General features: G+C 40.9%; 1 protein-coding gene across 1 annotated transcript in view; it reads left to right on the forward strand.

Moving 5' to 3' along the window:
• Window positions 1–21,434, forward strand: part of myo15aa (myosin XVAa) — a 174,653-nt gene that overhangs the window by 20,265 nt on the left and 132,954 nt on the right. The window contains exon 2 of the mRNA XM_048609721.1: window positions 6,482–6,589. Coding sequence (XP_048465678.1) covers window positions 6,482–6,589 — 108 coding nt within the window. The remainder of the gene's footprint in view (window positions 1–6,481; window positions 6,590–21,434) is intronic.

Consider the following 21,434-nt stretch of genomic DNA (forward strand, 5'->3'; position numbering starts at 1 on the left):
GCTGTTGCATTCTACAGCCTCACAATCCTCTATTTGGGAACATAGCAATGGAAAATGCCATTCAACCTCACTGCCTGTCCACGATTCAGTTAGTTCATAGCTTATGTGAATCTTAACATCACTGCAAAAAAAAAGGCTCTCTTCATTTTTATCCAAATGTTTTTGGGCCACTATCTTATAGTCTTCTCAGCTTTATTCCTTGACCTGGACAGACATTAATTTAAGTGAAACGGTGTCAATATTGTTAATAATAGTTATGAGCTGTTCCAGTTGTGTCTTGATATTAGTGTCTATGAAATACTGGAGGGTTTCCTTCTCAGCCTGTTCTGTTAAAAGTCCCTGAGGGATATCATCACTGAAACCATTGCCTAGCAATTTGCACAGTACAAATGCTGTACAAATATCCATAACAAACAGACTTAGAGCTGCAGTTACCAGGGCCTTTTTAAAAAATTTGCTTCTACTTGTTACCCTCTTTGTGCACATGCTGCATTTGTTATCACTACAACTGCAGGAGGAGATTCACACCCATGCAATTGCATTGCCTGTGACATCATTAACAGTGATGCTACATGTAGCTGCTCACATCAAAGAACAATGCTTTGGATATCTGTCGACTGCTGCCCCCACTCCTAATCCCTGGCAACCTCACTTGTTTCCTTGCTCACCATCCTGCTCCCCTCACACTCGCTGCCCCTCATGTCAACTGTCTTTCCACCCCACTTCCAACCCCTGAGCCTTTGCTGCCTCATTCAGTGCCGCACTGCTGCCTCGCTCCCTGATCAAAATGCTGAACCTGATGGTGAATAGGGCAAAGAGCAGTGTGGTAAGGGTAGTGGTGAGGGGTGGCAAGTGGAGCAGAGAATGGGGCAGTGACTGAGAGGAAACAACTACAGGTACGCAACAACGCTGGCTTCCTGATCCAGTACATTGGCAACAGATCGTGTTCTGTATGTACAACTAAGCAGAGAAGATTGTTTGGGAGGATCATAGGCCTCTTGGACCTACTGGATTGCCCATCCTTTCATTTAAAGGCAATACACTTAGGCAGAAGAGTAAGAGTTTTCTAACTTGAGCCATGAGCGGATGGGCAACCTGATTTATGCGATGCTTTGTAACTGGTCCAGCAATTTCCTGAGTGTGAAAACAAAAATCTTACTACCAGCCTGTCAGATCTGTGAGACAGGCTATGTGGAAGGTGATAATTGCGGAGGGCCGAATGCTGAAAATTCTGTGGGGGAGGGAATGTCAGGGAAAAGACACAAAATACCAAGGGAAATGCCACTGATTGTTACTGAGAAGGGCACTGAATGTTGAGTGAGAGGGAATATATGCCAGGTGGTTTAGTGAGTATGATAGGATGGAGAGACAGTAAATAGCAGTGGATAAGGGCCATTAAGAAGTAGGACTTTAAATGACTGGGGCTCCCAAGGAAAAATAGTAAAAATGCTGCCATGGGAGTGTGAACACATGAAAAATCAAAATATTGGGGAACAGCTGCAAATCCAAAATGAAAAGGATATGTGGAATAAAGGGCAGCATGGTCCTAAGTGGTTAGCACTGCTGCCTCACAGCACCAAGGACCCAGATTTGATTCCAACCTCAGGTGATTGTCTGTGTGAAGTTTGCACATTCTCCCCATGTCTGCATGGGTTTCCTCAGGGTGCTCCGGTTTCCTCCCACAGTCCAGAGATGTGCAGGTCAGGTGGCTTGGCATTGGAAATGCAGGGTTACATGGATAGGATTGGTCTGGGTGGAATACTCTTCAGAGAGTCAGTGTGGACTTGATGGGCTGATTAGCCTACTTCCACACTCTAGGGATTCTTTCATTCTTTAAGGTAGGTCAATGAAGTGAATCAACTTTTTGAGTCCTCCAGAAAGAGAAGTGATGGCGGAATGTATTAGTGATGTGACTATTATCCAGCAAGGGACTGGGTGGTTTAACCTAATGGCCTTCTCCTGTTCTGAAAGATTGTCCCCTCTCCATTTAGTTCTTTGACCAGATCAGGGCCACTGTATATGAAAGCATTTTTTAAAAACTTTCTCAATTATTAAGAGCATTTTTAGGAACCTAGGACTTAGGACTAGGACAAGTAGGCCATTAGGCCCTATGAGCCAGCTCCACCAATCTACAAGATCATGGTAACCTGGTGGTAGTATTAACTGTACTTTCCTGTCTGTCCCCATTGACTTCCCTTTCTACTAAAAAATCTACCTAACTCTGCCTGAAATAAATTCAATGACCCAGCTTTCACTGCTTTCTGGGGCAGAGAATTCCACAGACTAATGGCCCTCTGAGAGGTAAGATTTCTCCACTTCCTCGTCTGAAAGGGGAGACTGCTTATCCTTAAACCGTGTCCCTTAGCTCCATCCTCACCCAAAATAGGAAATATCCTTCCAGTTTTCACCATCAAGTGCCCTTGAGATCTTTTTTTGTTTCAGTAAGAGCACCTCTTATTTTACTAAACTTCAATGGGTATGAGGTTCAACCTTTCTTCACAAGATAAACCCTTCATCCCAGGAAAGAGGTGAACTTTCTCTGCTTCAAAAGCAATTACATTCTTTTACAAATAAGGAGACCACAACTGTACACAATTTTCCAAATGTGGTTTCACCACTGTCCTGTACAGCTACAATAATATATTCCATTCTATTTGCCATAAACACCAATATTCCACTTGCCTTCCTAAGAACATACAGTACCTGCACACTAACCTTTAATGATTCAAGGACCAAGACACTGAGATCCCTCTGTACCACCAAATTCTGCACTTTTTCCCCATTTAAGTAGTAAACAACGTTTTTATTCTCTTGCCACAGTGGCAAAGTTCACATTTTCTCATATTAAACAGCATCTGCAATTTTTTTTTGCCCATTCACTTAACCTACCTATATTGGTTTACAAACTGTCTGCCTCCTCTTGACAACTTATTTCCTACCCATCTTCACATCATCAGCATATTTAGCTACCGGACATTTGGTTCCTTCATCAAGTATCTTCGGCAGTGATGTTACCGCACATCTCAGCAGCTGGTAGCAATTGAACCCAAGCCTCCTGGCTCAGAGGTATGGACATTATTCCTCTCAGTTCCTTCATCCAAGTCAATTATATAGATTGTAAATAGTTGAGGCCTCAGCTTATGATACTCCACTAGTTACAGCTTGATAAATGAAAGAGACCCATAAAGTGCTCAGCTATCCAATCCTTTATCTATGCTTATATGTTACTCCCTGCACCCTGTGCTCTTATCGTGTGTTGTCATTTTTAATCTGACACTTTATTAAGTGCCTTTTGGAAATCCAATTACATCAAATCTACTGATTCTCCTTAATTTACTCTCCAAAGATCTCTAATAAATTAGTTAAACACAACCCTTTCACAAACACATACTGACTCTAGAATCCCTACAGTGCAGGAAGAGGCCATTCAGCCCATCAAGTCTGCACTGACCCTCCAAAAAGCATCCCACCCAGATCCCTACCCTACAACCCCACGTTTATCATGGCTAATACACCTAGCCAACACATACCTGGACACTACAGACAACGTAGCATGGCCAATCCACCTAACCTGCACATCCTTGGACTGTGGGAGGAAACTAGAGCACCCGGAGGAAACCCACACAGACAAGGGGAGAATGTGCAAACGCCACACAGACAGCCACCCAAGGCTGGAATCAAATTCAGATTCCTGGCACTGTGAGGTAGCAGTCCTAACCACTGAGGCACCATGTCACCCTCTATACTCTCCCAAACACATTTTGATTCTCTAAGTATTTGTGCCATAACCTTCTTATAACAGATTCTAGTAATTTCCCTCTGACAAATATTGAACTAGCTAGCCTGTAGGTTCCAGGTTACTGTCTCTCTCCTTTCTTGAATAACCTAAAGAATTTCGGAAGGTTACAACTTTATAAAAACAAAGTCAAAATCATGTCCAACTAAATATATTCAGTTTAATAATAGCTTTCCTTCAGTTCAATAAACCAAAAAATAGGACAGATTTGGGAATATTTCATGCAGAGAGTTCAAATGTAGAATACTAGTAATAGTGGGGTGGCAGATTCCAGAAAAAAAAGTTGTAAATATGAAGTGAAACAATATTTCAAAAAGTAAAAAAATGTATTGAGAAAGGATGAAAAGTTGGGACAAATCAGTTGCTGTTTTAAAGCATCAACACAAGCTGATTGATCTCCTGCACTGTAAGATTCTCTAATTCTCGTTCTTCCTAATTGGCCATTAGGTGGCAGCAGAAACAGACTGGTCCACAAGAGTGAGAAGCAGACATGATCTGAAATCAGCACTAGTCTCCATTATGAAAGATTGCAACTCATTTCCCCCTCTTCCCCACTGTAGCATATTTTACCATGCTCAGAAAGAGGAGAGCTGGGAGTGGATTCTGAATTCAAACTCAGCTCTTGAGTCTCCGAATCTCGCAGCTGTTGATCGACCTGTGCTACCCAAATCTACAGCTCAGTGCTGCCTTTGGAAAGGAGTTTGTATTAAAAGCAACAGAAATGTTATCCTACCTCACTGGAAATAAGTCCATAGTACAATACTGACATCTTGTAAAAACAGAACACAAATTCAGTAAATCAGTGAGGTTCTGATGCAGGTTGACATCTCCAGTACTGAAACCTAAGGAGTCAAAGAGTGGGATCTCAGAATCTGTGGACCTTTGGGAACATTTCCCTAACTTTTAAAGACAAGATAACTCATTGCTTACCTAAAAGTTGAAAAGTCTACATGAGCAAGACCTGACTATATGCAACATTGACAAGTGGTGACCAATAGGGAGTGCTGGGATTGATTGGTAGAACTGCTGGAACTAATACAGAGATTACATGGACTTTATAAGTAAGAACAGAAACATTAATGAGCATTGAGTCTGTAAAGGCAGATGAAGTATATAGCGAAGTTAACATGGATGGAGAAAGAGTATGGTAAGTAAGAGAGAGTCTAGGTATGGTGAAATTGAGAGGGTAGCACTTGTGACATTGACTGAGATTACGAGTGTTGAGATGGAAAGGGAGTGGGGATGTAGTGATGGAGAGAAAGTGTAAGGTTTGTGTAAGAGAGATGTGAGGAGTAGGGACAATAACAGAGAGAGAGATCAAGTGGTAACAGGGAGAGAGATTGGAAACTGTGAGAGGTAGAGATAAATTGAAGGCAGTTTGTGATGGAAAGATTGGAACTGGCAAGAAAACTGGGGAGAGATTGAGGACTATTAGGTAGAGAGAGCAGCGTTGTTGCTATAAGAGAGAATAGGTAAGATATATAGAGAGAGATATGAAATAGGAATGATAAGATTACAGAGAAAGACAGAGAAAGTAAAGCAATGAGATATTGAGCGCAGGTTGGTGAGAGAGAGAGAGTGTGTGTGTGTGTGTGTGTGTGTGTGTGTGTTTCTAGATGCTTCCATAGACCAGATTCTTGAAAAATATAGAGGCAATTGATGTGAAAAGCAATGATATTAGCAGTCAATTATCCAGGAAGGATCTGATGAGGAGAGCCCTTCTCACCATTAGCCTGGCACTTTTTTGACACGTCTGGTGATCCAACGTTCTGCCAAATGATTTTGGTCGTCTTCTCCGGATACCACCTGACAGGATGCACCATTTTCTTTTACTGAAGGGCCTTGATGACATTACATTCATTCCACTGCCTGATGGCCTTGTGGTTGAAGTTGTTATCCTACCTTCTCTGAGAAACAGGTGATGTGGCACTCTCCAAGTGATCTGCATTTGTGGAGAGAAAGCAGAGTTAATGTCTTGGGTCCAGTGAGCCTTCTTCTGAACCTTTCTCTTTTGTGTATTATTAGGTCTCATTGGATTAAGGGTAATACATTAACATGGATTGACTGCTGTAACAAGTGAAGTGCAGCAACGAACAGTGCTTGTGCCTTAGTTTCTTTAAAAAAGAGAGACTACTCTCTGTTTTGCCATTGGAATCTCTCATTATCTCTGAGTCTCCAGAATCTTAAACCTTTTGCTCTATTAAAACCAAATGCTTAGAAATCTTCCCACTGGATGTAACTTCTTTCTTCAATTTCCCTGCACAGAACCACAGAGCCTTTTGTCCTGTATTCTCTTTCCTCCAGATTCTTTACTTATTTCTCCCTATTCTATTTTTCCCTGATTGTTTCCCTTTACCTCTGCTAGCTTGAAAAGTGGGGATGCTGTTACTAAACATCACCCAAGTGGCCATTCTCTTTGTATTTTTTGACAGTGAGTGCAAGCAGGCTGTCCCACTATGATGTTGCATGTTTTCACCTCCCAGCCACAATCACTGGACAGAGAATCTAACCCACTGAATAAAGACTGTAGCACGTACCATTACCCCATCTACGATTAGCCAATTCAGAACAAAAAGGCATCAGAGTTAGTTTCTGTGGAACAGAAATATACAAGATAGTGCATTTCTGCAGTGAACCATTTGTGTGATCTTATGATTCATTTTATTCTTTGCTCGTTTTCTGCAGGGAACAGCAATCTTGTTTGATCCAGGGAGGGGTTGCCTGTTACCAAGTGACATCATACAGAAGGAACCAGGAACATTCCTGACAGTGAAAAACCAATTGAGTGGTAAGGTATGTGACAAATCTCTGTATTGATTGCAGAAGCAAGCGGATATAGTACAATAACATGATGCCTCAATAAACTCACATAAACCCTGCTCCTGCCTCAGAAGGATGCTGAGTGGCAGCACAACTTGGAGAATAGACTAAAAAGAGAAAGCCTTGCGCTTATATAGTGCCTTGCATGATAATTGGATGCCTCAAAGTGAGTTACAGCCAATTAAGTGTGTTTTAAATGGTAGTAATGCAAAAATAACCATTAATCTGTTTTTTGTGATGCTGGTGTGGGATAACTATTGGCCAGGGCACTAGGATGATTCACTTGAGCTTCTTTGAAATAGTCCATTGAGTTCTTTTCTATTGGTTGACAGGGCAGATAGCGACTCAGTGTAGTGTATCATTGAAAGATAGCTCCTCCAACAGTGCAGCATTCTTTCAGTACTATACTGGAGTACAGTTTGATTGTTGTGCTTAAGTCTTAGAATAGGACTTGGATCCAAAATCTTCTGCCTCAGAGGTGAGTGTGCTACCAACTGAGCCATGACTGACAATTAGGGGAAGAATCTCCTCATTTTGAAATAAACAGAAAATGTTATCAATATTCGGGGTGTATGGAAGTACCTGTGGAGACAAAAATTTGAATATAGAAAATGTGATAGCCAATACGTGCACAGCAACCTCTCACAAACAGCCATGTGTTGATGACCAAACAATCATTTTGTGACGATGATTGAGCAATAAATATTGATCAGAACATCAGTAATAACAGTAAAAAAAACAAAGAACTGCTGATGAAGGATCTAGGCCCAAAACGTCAGCCTTCCTGCTCCTCTGATGCTGCTTGGCCTGCTGTGTTCATCCAGCTCTACACCTTGTTATCAAAGAACTGCGGATGCTGGAAATCAGAAACGAAAGCAGAAATTGCCAGAACAACTCAGCAGTCTGGCAGCATCTGTAGATATCAATCTGTTCCTAGCTACAATCAGTTCTGAAGAAGGCTCACTGTACCACTTATAATACTCCTGTTCTTCTACAAAATAGTACAATTGAATCTCACACATACATCTGGCTTAGTTAATGTCACATCTGAAAGATACACCTCTAACAGTGTAGCCTTAATGATGGTTTTCTCTCCATCAGGGTAACTTTACCTGATACAGTAGTATTTATGTTAAACCTCATACTTTAAAAAAACCAGGCATAGAACATGTGTTATTAAAAGATATTGTTGTGATCCAGTTAGGAAAGTGTGCTGATTCTCAACCCCCACTGCTCCTGAGGTTACCACATAAGCGAATGATCCATTCAAAGCACACAAAGTCCCCAGTTTACTTATGTTGGGATCGAGTTATCAGAGCAGGTTTTTGTACTTAACAAGAACTACTGTTTATTAGAAATTAGTGAATCCTAATCATAAGTGAACAGCTGTGAACTATTAACACATGGCTCCACTAGTTAAAACTCTAATCCCCTTTTTAAAATCTCAACATACACATACAGACAGAAACAGCCAAACAAAAAATATCGGTTTTACGGCGGAGCGGAATAAAACTGAGAATGACAGTTCAATTGCGCCTGTCCTCAGGGTTCACTGAGATTATCCTTTTGCTTGTCAGGACTGTCTGTTCTTCAATCTCTTTTCTCCAAGTTCTTTTCACTTCTGCATAGGAGGCACAGAGCAATTGGTACACTAACTACACAGTCTTTTAGTTACTGGTTAAAGGGAACAATAACTAGAGGGATTGACAATTTTACTGCAGAGAAAGAGATATACCACCTGCTCTTCCAGTAGTCTAGAGGCTCCTCACTGTATTGTTCACACCCAAAAGTGGTGCAGCTGCCCAGGAACCAATCAGAGATTTGCTGTCAGGCTGATTAACTTTAGCATCCATGACAGGTCACAATTGCACAAACCAATCAGCTACTTGTTACCAGCCAAAGCTCACTCTGATACACACATTGATGCTGTGTCATCTACAAACAGCTTCCCGTCACTGCTTGAACAAAGCAGCAGCGTAGACGCTACACACAATGACTTTCAGTAGGGATAGTAGGAACTGCCGATGCTGGAGTCTGAGATTATAAGATGTGGAGCTGGATGAACACAGCAGGCCAGGCAGCATCAGAGGAGCAGGAAAGCTGACGTTTCAGGTCCGGACCCTTCTTCAGAAATTGTGGAGGGGAAGGGGGCTCTGAAATAAATAGAGAGAGGGGGAGGCGATGATAGAAAGTGGGTAGAGGAGCAGATAGGTGGAGAGAAGACGGACAGGTCAAAGAGACGGGGATGAAGCCATTAAAGGTGAGTGTAGGTAGGGATTTGGGATGGGGGTTTGTCAGTGAGGCGGGAGGGGCGGGTAGGTGGGAGAAAAGACAGACATGTCAAGGAGGCGGGGACAAGATGGGCTGGTCTTGGGATGAGGTCGGGGGTGGGGAGATTTTGAAGCTTGTGAAGTCCACATTGAGACCATTGGGCTGCAGGGTTCCCATGCAGAATATGAGGTGCTGTTCCTCCAGCCTTTGGGTGGCATTGTTGTGGCACTGGAGGAGGCCCAGGATGGACGTGTCATCCAAGGAGTGGCAGGGAGAGTTGAAGTGGTTCGCGACTGAGAGGTGTTGTCATTTGTCACGAACCGAGCGTAGGTACTCCACAAAGCGGTCTCCAAGCCTCCGCTTGGTTTCCTTGATGTAGAGGAGGCCACATGGGGAACAGCGGATACAATATACCACATTAGCAGATGTGCAGGTGAACATCTGTTTAATGTGGAAGGTTTTCTTGGGGCCTGGGATAGAGGTGAGGGGGAGGTGTAGGGGCAGGTGTAGCACTTCCTGCAGTTTCAGGGAAAAGTGCCAGGGGTGGTGGGGCTAGTGGGGAGTGTGGAGCAGATGAGGGAGTCACAGAGAGAGCGGTCCCTCCGGAAGGCAGATAAAGGTGGGGAGGGAAATATATCCTTGGTAGTGGGGTCAGATTGCAGGTGGCGGAAGTGGCGGAGAATGATGCGTTGAATCCGGAGGTCGATGGGGTGATACATGAGGACAAGGGGAATTCTGTCTTTGTTGTTATTGTGGGGAGAGGTTGTGAGGGCTGAGATGCAGGAAACGCGAGAGATGAGGTTGAGGGCGTTTTCGACCACTGTGGAGGGGAAATTGCGGTCCTTGATAAACGAGGACATCTGGGATGTCCAGGAGTGGAATGCCTCATCTTGGGAGCAGATGAAGCGGAGGCGAATGAATTGGGAATAGGGGATCGCATTCTTGCAGGAGGGTGGGTGAGAGGTGGTGTATTCTAGGTAGCTGTGGGAGTCAGTGGGCTCATCCCCACCTCCTTGACCTGTCCGTCTTCCCTCCCACCTTCCAGCCCCTTCCTCCTCACTGACCAACCCCCATCCGAACTCCCTACCTACACTCACCTTTACTGTCTTCATCCCCACCTCCTTGACCTGTCCGTCTTCTCTCCACCTATCTGCTCTTCTATCCATCTTCTATCATCGCCTCCCCCCTTTCTATTTATTTCAGAGCCCCCTTCCCCTCCCGCATTTCTGAAGAAGGGTCCAGACCCGAAATGTTAGCTTTCCTGCTCCTCTGATGCTCCATGGCTTTCAGTAGCTTGTTTTTAGAAGAACAGTAATTCCTTCCACAGTTTAAAACAGTCCACTTTTCCATTTTAGTCTGCAATCAAAAATACAGAAAATAAAATAACATGGTCATTACAATATATAATTATTACATTGTAATGTGAGATATGTAATTTATATATATATTATATTTAAATGTCACTTAATTTGTATTTTTTAATTTTGAACTAGTAGCACATGGGTTTCCTTTGTGTCTGAAGGGTTTTAGTGGTTAACTTGTGAGTAATAGTACCCATCATGATTATTTTAAAAGGACTGTATTTGACAGGGACTTCCTGAACAGCAATAGAATTTTGTTTACATTGGGAGACTTTATGAGTGATCAAAGTAAACAGTGTAAAGGATTAGACTTTCACAAAGAAGATTCTGGATTTTTTTTTCATGTTACAGTAAATAGCCATAGGTTGAAAAAATGTTTTTTAGTTTGTTTGGAATTGTTTGTAAAATGGTTGCTCCTGAGAAAGGGAGGTAGTTTAGGGCTGTAAAGGAAGTTGGTCACTTCTGTGTAAGGATTTCAGTTTTAAAGTTCCAGACCAGAAGTGTTTTGCTCAAATCTCGAAGGTGTTATGTGAAGCTGAGGGATTTTAAGTTCAATTATATGATGATTCATGGAAGAAGCTATCAAATTCTCATGACTGGAAATTCAAGCCCTAATTCAGGCCAAATGTGGGAACCTACATACCACCTCAAGTGCCTGCTGATCAGGAATAATTCTCTCTAGTGTTTGAGTAATGTATTTGGATGATGTTAGAATTATTGGGATTGTATTTTTACCATGTGTTCAAAATACTTAAATGTGTGTTATATATAAATATTTTGGATTTTTTTAAAATCTTTGTTTCCTTTGTGTAATAAACTTCTGCTTTATTGTTAAAACCAAATCTGCAGTACTCCATGCTTTTGTTTCAGTGAAAGACCACATTATTAAAACTAAAAGGAAAAAAAACACAATATGATTTATCAAGCCAGATTTCAGTTTGAAATCTGACTTGTCCAGTCATAAACAAAAACAGAAATTGTTGGAAAATCTCAGCAGGTCCTGAGAAATCGTGTTCTGAAAAAGGGTTACTGGACCTGAAATGTTAACTCTGTTTCTCACTCCACAGATGCTACCAGACCTGCTGAATTTTTCCAGGAATTTCTGTTTTTGTTTCTAATTTCCAGCATCCACAGTTCTTTGGGTTTTTTTTTTGTCCAGGAGCAACATCAGCTGGGATCGTAACAATATTCATAGATACACGAGTGTCTGGGCTAATATTAAGCTTTTTGGTTATAGCAGAAGAAGATGCTTTCAATAGCATGTTGTGCATCATGTGATCCCTGGGCATTAAGTTGAAATCTTTATATTCAAAGATCACAAAGATACAGCGATGATATTATGTTTCTTAAAGACATACTTTCATAGTGCCTCTTAAAAGTACGCTGATATACTGACTGTGAGACATAACACAAAACAACACTCACTCAGTGCTGCAGTAGAGGATCAGCCTTGATGACACAGGTTGGGTGTAGTGAGGCCAGGGTGGGATTTGAAACCAAAGGCAAGGATTTTTGAAGCTGACGTACTGCGGCAAGAAACTTCTGGCAATGGGTGAGGAGGAGAAGTAATTGGGGGTGAAAATAATAAAAACTTAAATCTCTTTGTTGATTTATAGGAAGGTTAATACGTAGCAATAACCCCAAAAATTCAGGTTGAGAATAAAAACTGAATTCCATGATTTTGAAGTACATATAGGTTAGTACTGGAAGAAGAATGGAAAAGTTCTAATAACTGGCTGAGAGTTTCTGCATGAGTAGCAGTGAGATTGGGTGTAAATGGATATATATGTAATTAGAAGCAGTCAGTCTTAATGATGGATTGAATGAGGGACTTGAAGTTGAGGCCAGTGGTGAAGAGGATACCAGCTGTAGATCAGGTGGCGATGGGGTGGGAGTGGTGCAGGAAATGGAGGGAAAAAACTCAAGCGGGGGAGTTACTGAGATATGGAAGCTGAAGTGAGTGGGGAAAAAGAAGAAGCTGGATGAAGAGGACGCATGTCTGAAGAAGTCAGAGAGAGGGTGCAGGAGGAATAAAATTTTGGTCACTGTTTCTACTGGCTGCAGAAGCAATGATGAAGGGCAGTTGTGAATGTGTTTAATTTCATAATTGATGTGTTTTAGAGAGATGACCTTTAGTTTTAGGTATTGAATCTAAATATAGTTAAATGGAAGCATCTGATGGAGAAAATGGAAATTAGCCCTGACGTAAAGACAATTCAAACAGACCTGGAGTATTTTCAGTTCAAGAGGGATAAAAGGTGTTCATGCCTAACATTATAATGGCTACTATGGATCTGTATGGAGGAATCAATCAGTCTCAAAACAGCTCAGAAGATGCTTTGAAGTTGTCATGTAAACTGAAGATGTATAAATATTCATGTAGGTTGCCTAGGTCAAAGAAGCTAAAAACAACTTTGTAAATAAGGACGTATCATGATGGAACCCATAGGTCTGAAAAAAACAAGTGGTTACTTCCATTAGGGATATAAACTAATCTTGTGGGTTCCAGAATCAAAGTGCTGTTTTGAAGGTACATAATAATTAATGGACTTTTTGATTTGGAGCATCTTGAAGATGCAACATTGATAATAGATGTAGGCTGTACAAGGGGAGGTTGGGCTTTTTGGGTTTATTTGTGTGTATCTTCACTGAAATAAACAGACCAAAGGAAGCAAAGGACTGCTTACATCTGTGCAGCAGTGAGAATCATAACAAGGGGCTGTCAGAAACAAAATAAGGTGTTTCTGGTTTGAAAGTTATGAAGAAAATATGGAAGTGAAGCCCAGGCTTGAGGTGAGAAGTTCAAAGCCATAAGGTTTTGAAAGAAATTTGGAGGGTTACTTAGTCAAAAGCTGATGGAAGGATCTATTACCTCACATAATAATAAAATAAAATACTGCAGATGCTGAAAGTCTGAAACAAACACGGAATGCTGGAGAAACTCAGCAGGTCTGGGAGCATCTATGGAGAGAGAAACAGAGTTAGCATTTCGAGCATGGCCCTTCTTCAGAACTAAGGTATTGGAAAATTTTTTTTAATACTTTTGACAGAGACAGAGGAGAAGCAAGAGGGCAAATGGTATAGAGGCCCAGTGCAAATGACAAAGGAGTTATTAATAGTGGTGAAAGAGAAAAAGAGCTGTAAAAAGAATGTAAATTAAAGCGTGAAAGGAAGAGAATTGGTCTTCTGTACTAGGTGCAAAGTAAAGACACAAACACAAGACAGTCCATTATTCACACTTTGGAGAACAGCTTGCATACTAAGAAGGAATCAAAGAGAGTTATGGCTCACAAGTCTAAATTCTAAATGGAGAAGCGAATGAACCTTCAAGATCTTATACCGAATAAAGGTGCTTGTGTGGAATTAAGAAGTAAAAAGGGTCATGGGTTTATACTCTAAGTCTCGAAAAGCTATAGAGTTCATTTGGAAGTTCTGGCTTTATTTATGTACATATATACATTTGTATTTGTTTAAAGATGAGAAATAATGTGAGGTGGTTCTTTAAATTAATCACTGGTTGTTTGAATTTCTCTTTAAATCTTAACAATTTCTATGGGGATTGTACCATAGAATTTCTGTACCAGAAATGACCTTGTTCAAGGTGTAAGGTCAAGGTCATGATGTAAAATCAGTGTGGATAAAGATTAGAACTAGCAGATGAAGAAAGTAACTACCAGAAGTAGTACATAGGTCCCCTAAAGTAGTGACACTGTAGGACTGACTACCAATCAAGAAATACTGGGGGCTTACAAGAAAGGTATTGCAATAATACCAACCGTCAGGATGGCGCAAAGTAGGATGCTCATTTCGGAGTTCGTCTGATCACCAGGCCCTTTCCCTTTTTTCTCCTCTTCATAACTCTTCTTTTTCTTACCGCACCCCTCTGCCCTACCTGGAGAGTGCAGTCGAGGAGCGGAACAAGCAGACAATATCCTGCAGCAGAACGGAGCAAACAGGCTGTGTCCCGTGGCGGAGCAGAGTGAGCACAGGCCATGTCCTGTGGCACAGTGAGCACAGGCCGAGTCCCACGGCAAAGAGTGCATGGGCCGTGTCCCGCAGCAAAGTGAGCACAGGCCGAGTCCCACGACGAAGTGAGCACGGGCTGGGTCCCACAGCAAAGTGTGCACAGGTTGAGTACCACAACAAAGTGAGCATGGGCCGAGTCCTGCAGCAAAGTGAGCACGGGCCGAGTCCTGCAGCAAAGTGAGCTCGGGCCAAGTCCTACAGCAAAGTGAGCACAGGCCGAGTCCCACAACCAAGTGAGCACAGGCCAAGTCCCACGACAAAGAGAGCACGGGCCGAGTGCCACAGCAAAGTGAGCACAGGCCGAGTCCCACGACAAAGTGAGCATGGGCTGAGTCCCACAGCAAAGTGATCACAGGCCAAGTCCCGCAGCAAAGTGATCACGGGCCGAGTCCCGCAGCAAAGCGAGCACGGGCCGAGTCCCGCAGCAAAGTGAGCACAGGCCGAGTCCCACGACAAAGTGAGCACGGGCTGAGTCCCAGGCAGAGCGAACAGGCGATCCCTGGAGCAGTGGCAAAGTGAGTCTTGGCCTCATGCTCTGGGGCCTGCTGTCACGGACTGTCACTTATTTTGGACTTTATTGCTGAATCATGCTAATCTCGTTCTTTTTTAGTCTGTAACAACACTTTTTTTTTACTTTGTAAGATTTGTACCCACTTGTACCTAAAATGGCACCATTAAAGACAGCCACTGTAAAAACTTTCACTGTACTGCTGTACTTCTGTACTGGAGTACATGTGACAATAAAAGGGCATTTATTCTATTCTAACCAATTGTGATTTTAATCTTTAAAAGACATAGAACAAATCAAATTGCCAAAGATAGCCTGAAGTATGAGTTCCAAGAGCGCATGAGGGACGGTTTCTTAGGATAATATATCCTACAATCAATCAAAGAGCTGGTTACATTAATAAGTCTACTGTATAATGAGACCAAATTAATTAATGACCTCATAATAAAGGATCCTCCAGATGAAGGAATCATAACATGATAGAATTTTGCATTCTGTTTGAGGGTGAGAAATTGGGTGTAAATCTAGTGTCATAATTTAAATGAGGGCTATGAAGGATATGAAGACAGAGTTGGCTCAAGTGGATGTGGAAAACAGTTAACCAGTAAAATGATAAAGAAGCAGGGACTATTCATAGCTTTCAATAAAAACGTATTCTATTAAGAAAGGCTGTATGAGAAAAACATGCCACTTGTGGATAGCTGAGGAAGTTCAGGATGGTTTCAAATTGAAAGAAAATCCTCAAAATGCAGTAAAGATTGACAGTAGCCGAGAAAATTGAGAAAGCCTTTAAAAACTAGGGAAGTATAAGATTAAAAAAAGGGAAAATCAGAGTAAGAGAAAAAACTGTCAAGAAATGTAAAAACAGACAATATAAACGTCTGTAAGTTTACAAAAAGAAGAAATTATTCGATTAAGAGAATGCTAGAGTCCATTATTAAGAAGATAGTAGCAGCACATATGAAAAATCATCCTTCATTCAGGCAACATCAACGTGGTTTCATGAAAGGGAAATCGTATCTATCAATTCTGGTACAGTTCTTTGAAGATCTAACTAGCAGGGTGGATAAAGGAAAACCATGAATGAAGTGTATTTCAATTTTCAAAAGACATTAAATAAGGTGCTATGTAGAAGGTTGCTACTTTACATAAGGAAAAGCTTGTAGTGTTGAGGGTAATATATTAGCAATCATAAAGAATGAGCTAACTAACAGGAAACAAAGAGTCTGGGTAAATGGATCACTTTCAACCCGACAGACTGTAAACTAATGAATATAACAAGGATCAATGCACTATTTATAATCTATATTTAATTTGGATGAAGGGACCAACTACACAGTAGCCATTTTGCTAACAATATGAAAATAGATAGAAAAACAAGTTGTGAGGAGGATAAAAAGATCCTGCAAAGTGATATTGATAAGTTATATAAATAAGCAAAAATTTGGCAGATGGAGTATAATGTGGAAAAACATGAGGTTGTCTTCTCCTGTAGAAAGAAGGGAAAAACCAAATACTATTTAACTGAAGAAAGACTGCAGAATGTTGTGATACAGAGAGATCTGGATGTCCTCATACATGAATCATAAAAGACTAGCATTTGGATAGAGTGAGTAATTAGGAAGGCAGATGGAATATTTGGACCTGATTGCAAGTGGGATGGAATATAAATGAAAACTAAAAGAACGTTCCGCGGAAGGGTCACTGGAGCCGAAACATTAACTCTGACTTCTCTTCACACATGCTGCCAGAGCTTCTGAGCTTTTCCAGCCACTTCTGTTTTTTGTTTCTGGAATATAAATGAGATTGCTATAACTGTACAGGGCATTCATGAGACCACAACTATGGTATTGTGCGTAATTTTGGTTTCGAAATTTAAGGAAGGATATATCTGCATTGGAAGTAGTTCAGAGAATGTTAACTAAGCTGATAACTGAGAAGGGGTTGACTTAGGAGGAAAGATGGGCTGCTTGGGCCTATACTCGTTGCAGTTTAGAACCATGAGAGATGTCTGATTGAAGCACATAAACTTCTGATGGAGCTTGACAGCATTAATGCTGAGGAAAGTTTCCCTTTGTTGGGGGAATCCAGAACTAGGGGGCACAGCTTAAAATTAAAAGCCCTCCCATTTAAGGCTGAGGTGAGGAGCAATTTCTTCTCTGAGAGTCAGTAATCTATGAAATTTCCTTCCACGGAGTTCAGGTTTCTGATCAACAAAGGATTCGAAGGTGGTAGGGTATGAATGGGGACACTGGGAAGAAAGTAGAGTTAAAGAAATAGATTAGCCATGGTCTTATTGAATGGTGGAGCAGGATGAAAGGGCCAAATGGCCTACTTCTACTCCAAATGCTTATGTTTTTAAATTTTCATGATATATCTGCACTCTTGTAATTATAACCCTAGGTGCATCCAAGTATTACTTTTTCCAACATTGGTAGCTAAGCCTTCAGTTGCGTAGAACCCAAACTCTGGAATACTCTCCCTATACCTCTCCACCTCACCTTATGCCTTGAAGATATTCCTTAAATTCTGCTTCTTTGCCAAGTTATTGTCATCAGACCTAAAATATCTCCCTATGTGGCTTGCTGTCATATTTTGCTTTATAACGTTTCTGTGAAGTGCTTTGAGATATTTCATTACATTAAAGGCACAATACCAATTAATGTTGTTGTGGTTATTAAAGCGAACTTTCAAGCATTATCTATCCTTCCCCAGCACCAGGGTCAATCATTTCATCAGTTTGGTCATCCATTCAACCATAATTTATTGGTGATCTGTGCTGTTGTTGGCCAGTAAAAGTGGATTAAAACTGATCAAAAAGTTTAAAAATCCCAGTGATGAGAAGATTTCCATTATGGATTCATCATGCCATTCCTAGACTGTGATAGGACGATGTGCAATCCATTGTGCCTCCTTTTAATTTTAATGTGTTTTTCAGTACTTACATGTAAACATGCCAATTGACAGTGTATAGTGAATTACTTAAAATCAATGGTGTGACTGAGAATAATTCAAATCAATATATCGTATGACACCATTGAGTCTGAAATTAATGTGATGTAACACCTGATCGATTTACAGTCATATTATAGCGCCGTCATCAGTTTGGGTCAGTTACCAAATACTTAATGAATTAACATCAACGTTAAAACAGAAGCAAGGCTGATATCATCCCTCTGAGTCTTGTCAATGCTTAATAATGACTGGATTGGTTTACCAATAAACATAAGGAGATGAGATGGGTAATCTGAGAGCCTCCTGACACGTTTCTCATTCATCTCTTCACCACCAGATTGGTCTCTTTTTAAAAGAAAGTTGCAGCCAGTTTAAATTGGCCAAAACTCCAACTTCTTCCATGTCTTAAATGGTATCCAGTTATATCAATCAGAATCATTGAGCCGGTCTTTGATGATATTCTATTTATAAAACCTTGTAAAATTTTTAATGAAGCTCATTAACTCACACTTGTTACAAATGACTGCACATTTTATCTGAGACATTCATAATCGCATGTAGTTAGAGCAGCTTCCTGGTCTACAGAAAAGTATGTGGCTAATAATTGTCTCCAATTGCCAAGCTCCTGCAGTAAGCTTACTCTGTACAAATTTAGCCCATCTGGTATTAAACTTTAATGAATACACAGCAACTTGAATCCTTTGTCTTTCATTAGTATTTGATGCATTCAGAGCGTTGTGAATGTCTCATACAGTCTGCAGTAACAAAGAAAAGCTTTAAAAGTTTTACAAGTCTATCAACATCTATGCTAATATTAGTGACTCCAAAAAAGGATGCTGCTAAAACAATTCCTTTTTCACAGACTGATCAATCTGATCTCCATTTTCAATTTTTGATTCCATTTTGGGATTCAAGGCTATAAGAGGTTTTCTATTTAGCTTTACAGAATTATATATTAGGTATACTGTTTGACAAATGTTCAGGAAAGGTTGGTCCAGAACCACTATTATGAAATGTAAAACCTTCCGGTGCGTGAGATTTTATCAATTTCTAAAACACGATGGTTCTGATATGAATGCTTGTCAACCAGCAGCCAGCAAATCTTAACAGACCCAGGCTAACAGGCTGAACATTACAATTGTTTCTGAGATTAAAAAGGAGTATACATCAGTTATGATTCTACTCCTGATCCCTGAAATCCCACTGAGATGTCTGTATGGGTGAGTACGTGTATATGGCTGGTGAGGTTTCAGTTACACGGAAGCACTGGGCAGATACAACTGAGTGGCAGTGTGAGGGAGGTGGATTTACACCAGGAGAGATATTGTTGGTAACACAGGGTGCAGCAAAGAGGGGATCATTGAATGACAGTATAATTAGACCATTCAAGAACACTGTGTTTAAAAGGAAATTATAAAGTATGCTACTATTGAACGGATGTGGATGGCAGCTGAGTTGGCTAGTGGGCTAGTGTTAGGGGAAGTTGGATGGTAGGGAATTATGTCACTGTCTAGCTTTGATGGGTCCCCCCAGAAGAGGAAAGTAGCACTGATGAACTACCACATTATAGGAGGGCAGGCTTGCTTGCTTTGATAGAATGCATTCTACCCAATGTGCTTCATTTAGGCATGCAGAACATTGGAGGAAATTTTGAACCAGGAGCTGTTTTCTGACTGCCTCAGACCAGGCATTGCAAAACAGCTAGAGATGAACACATTGTTCTGACAAGTGTACAGGATTAAATTGCAAATGAAACCAATAAAATTCTATCAGTCTAGCCTATTATTTGTGAACATAGTATGATTAGTTGGCATTTTATTTATCAGTTTGTGTGGAGGCCAGGTGGTATAAATATCAGGTTCTCGACTCAGTACAATATGCAAGCAGATCTGTAGAATATTAATCTGTGCAGATATCACAGATATGACAGTATCCGAGGAAGTGTATTGAGAGTACACTATCCATATTTTGATTATTGTATTTTTGAAATACCATTACAATCCAGGTAGAGACCAATAACTTTCTATAACATTATCTCCATGATTTCAGTAGAAAGAAATCCATTGAATAAGATTTTGCTTTTAAAAACATTTTACCGTAATACAACTAAAATCAACATAACTCAAACATTAACAGGCATTTCAAATGGTCAATACAACAATGTTACACTCACATTATTTCCTGCATAAATATGGAACACATTAAGTTTCATTGCATTTCTAACTTGGCCTTCATTTTGTAGGATTTCTCAGGTCACAACCAATTGTGGCAGTGCTTGAATGGGAATCACCAGCATCCATTTTCCACACAAGGACCCTAGACATATCTACAAACTCTCTCTTGCTTTGGTTACAACAGTCCTGATGGCACACAATCCCCAGAGAAGTCCTTCACCTATCCCTGTAAATTATCTGGTGTGCTCTGGCAATGATGGAACAGTAGCAATGGGTCAACTTCAATCTATAGCTTTTTCTGTCTTCAGCTATCTGCTGTTTCCAACCGCATCATTCAAACAATAGCACAATCTTTGTTTTATTTTCAGAGACCTGCTTCAATACGGGGATCTCTACAAAAACTGCCAATCAGAAACCTTTTCCATTTGAAAAGCTTATTTTCTTGCTTATTTTCAGTTTTGGTTTTTCCAGGGCCACTCAACTCTTGACTGAGTGTGGCATCAAGGAGACCTAGCAAATCTAGAGTCAGTGGGAATCCAGGGGAAGACTCTGTACTGATTGGAGTCATACCTAAAGTGAAGGAAGATAATTATGGATTTTGGAGATCAGTCATCTCAGGAGTTCAGAGGGCCAACCATCTTCTACTACTTCATTAATGATCTTTGCTCCTTCATAATACCAGAAGTGGAGACATTTGATGATGATTACACAATGTTCAGCACCATTTGTGACTCCTAATTTACTGAAACAGTCCATGTCTAAATGCAGCCAGCCCTGGATAATATCCTGACAAGCATAAGTAACATCCATGCCACAAAGGTCATTTCAATGAGAAAGAATCTAACCATCACGTCCTGACATTCAATGGCATTAGCCCTCATCATGCGACTCTTATACCTATCATGTTATTCCAGCCTTTTGGTTTGTCTCTAGCACCATCTTATTTTTGAATTTTTGTAATTGTCTCCCTGCCTTAATTGATCGGATCATATGTCATCCCTTCACTTGCAATTCAGCTGTTGACACTTTACTAACACTGTTTGACACTTTTTATCACCTGCAAGGACTTGTTATTCAGCCTGTCGGTACTCCACTCACACTATTTGTACTTGTCTTTTGACGCTCTTAATTACCTGGAATTATCTTGCCATTATCTCTCTGCATATAAATTCTGTGCCTGTGTTCTTCCCTCCACTTCGCCTAACGAAGGAGCAGCGCTCCGAAAGCTTTTAATTTCAATTAAACCTGTTGGACTGTATTTTGGTGTTGTGTGACTTCTGACATTGTCCACCCCAGTTCAACACCGGCACCTTCATCAAATAGTATTAGCATCACTGAATACCTCATTATCAACATCCTGAGGTTAACATTTAGCAGAAACTGAACTGGACTAGCTTCAAAATCTCCCCTCCCCCTACCGCATCCCAAAACCAGTCCAGCTTGTCCCCGCCTCCCTATCCTGTTCTTCCTCCTACCTATCCCCTCCTCCCACCTCAAGCCCCACCCCCATCTCCTACCTACTA

Source organism: Rhincodon typus, chromosome 21 (genome assembly GCF_021869965.1).
Source record: "Rhincodon typus isolate 14 chromosome 21, sRhiTyp1.1, whole genome shotgun sequence".
NCBI lineage: Eukaryota > Metazoa > Chordata > Chondrichthyes > Orectolobiformes > Rhincodontidae > Rhincodon > Rhincodon typus.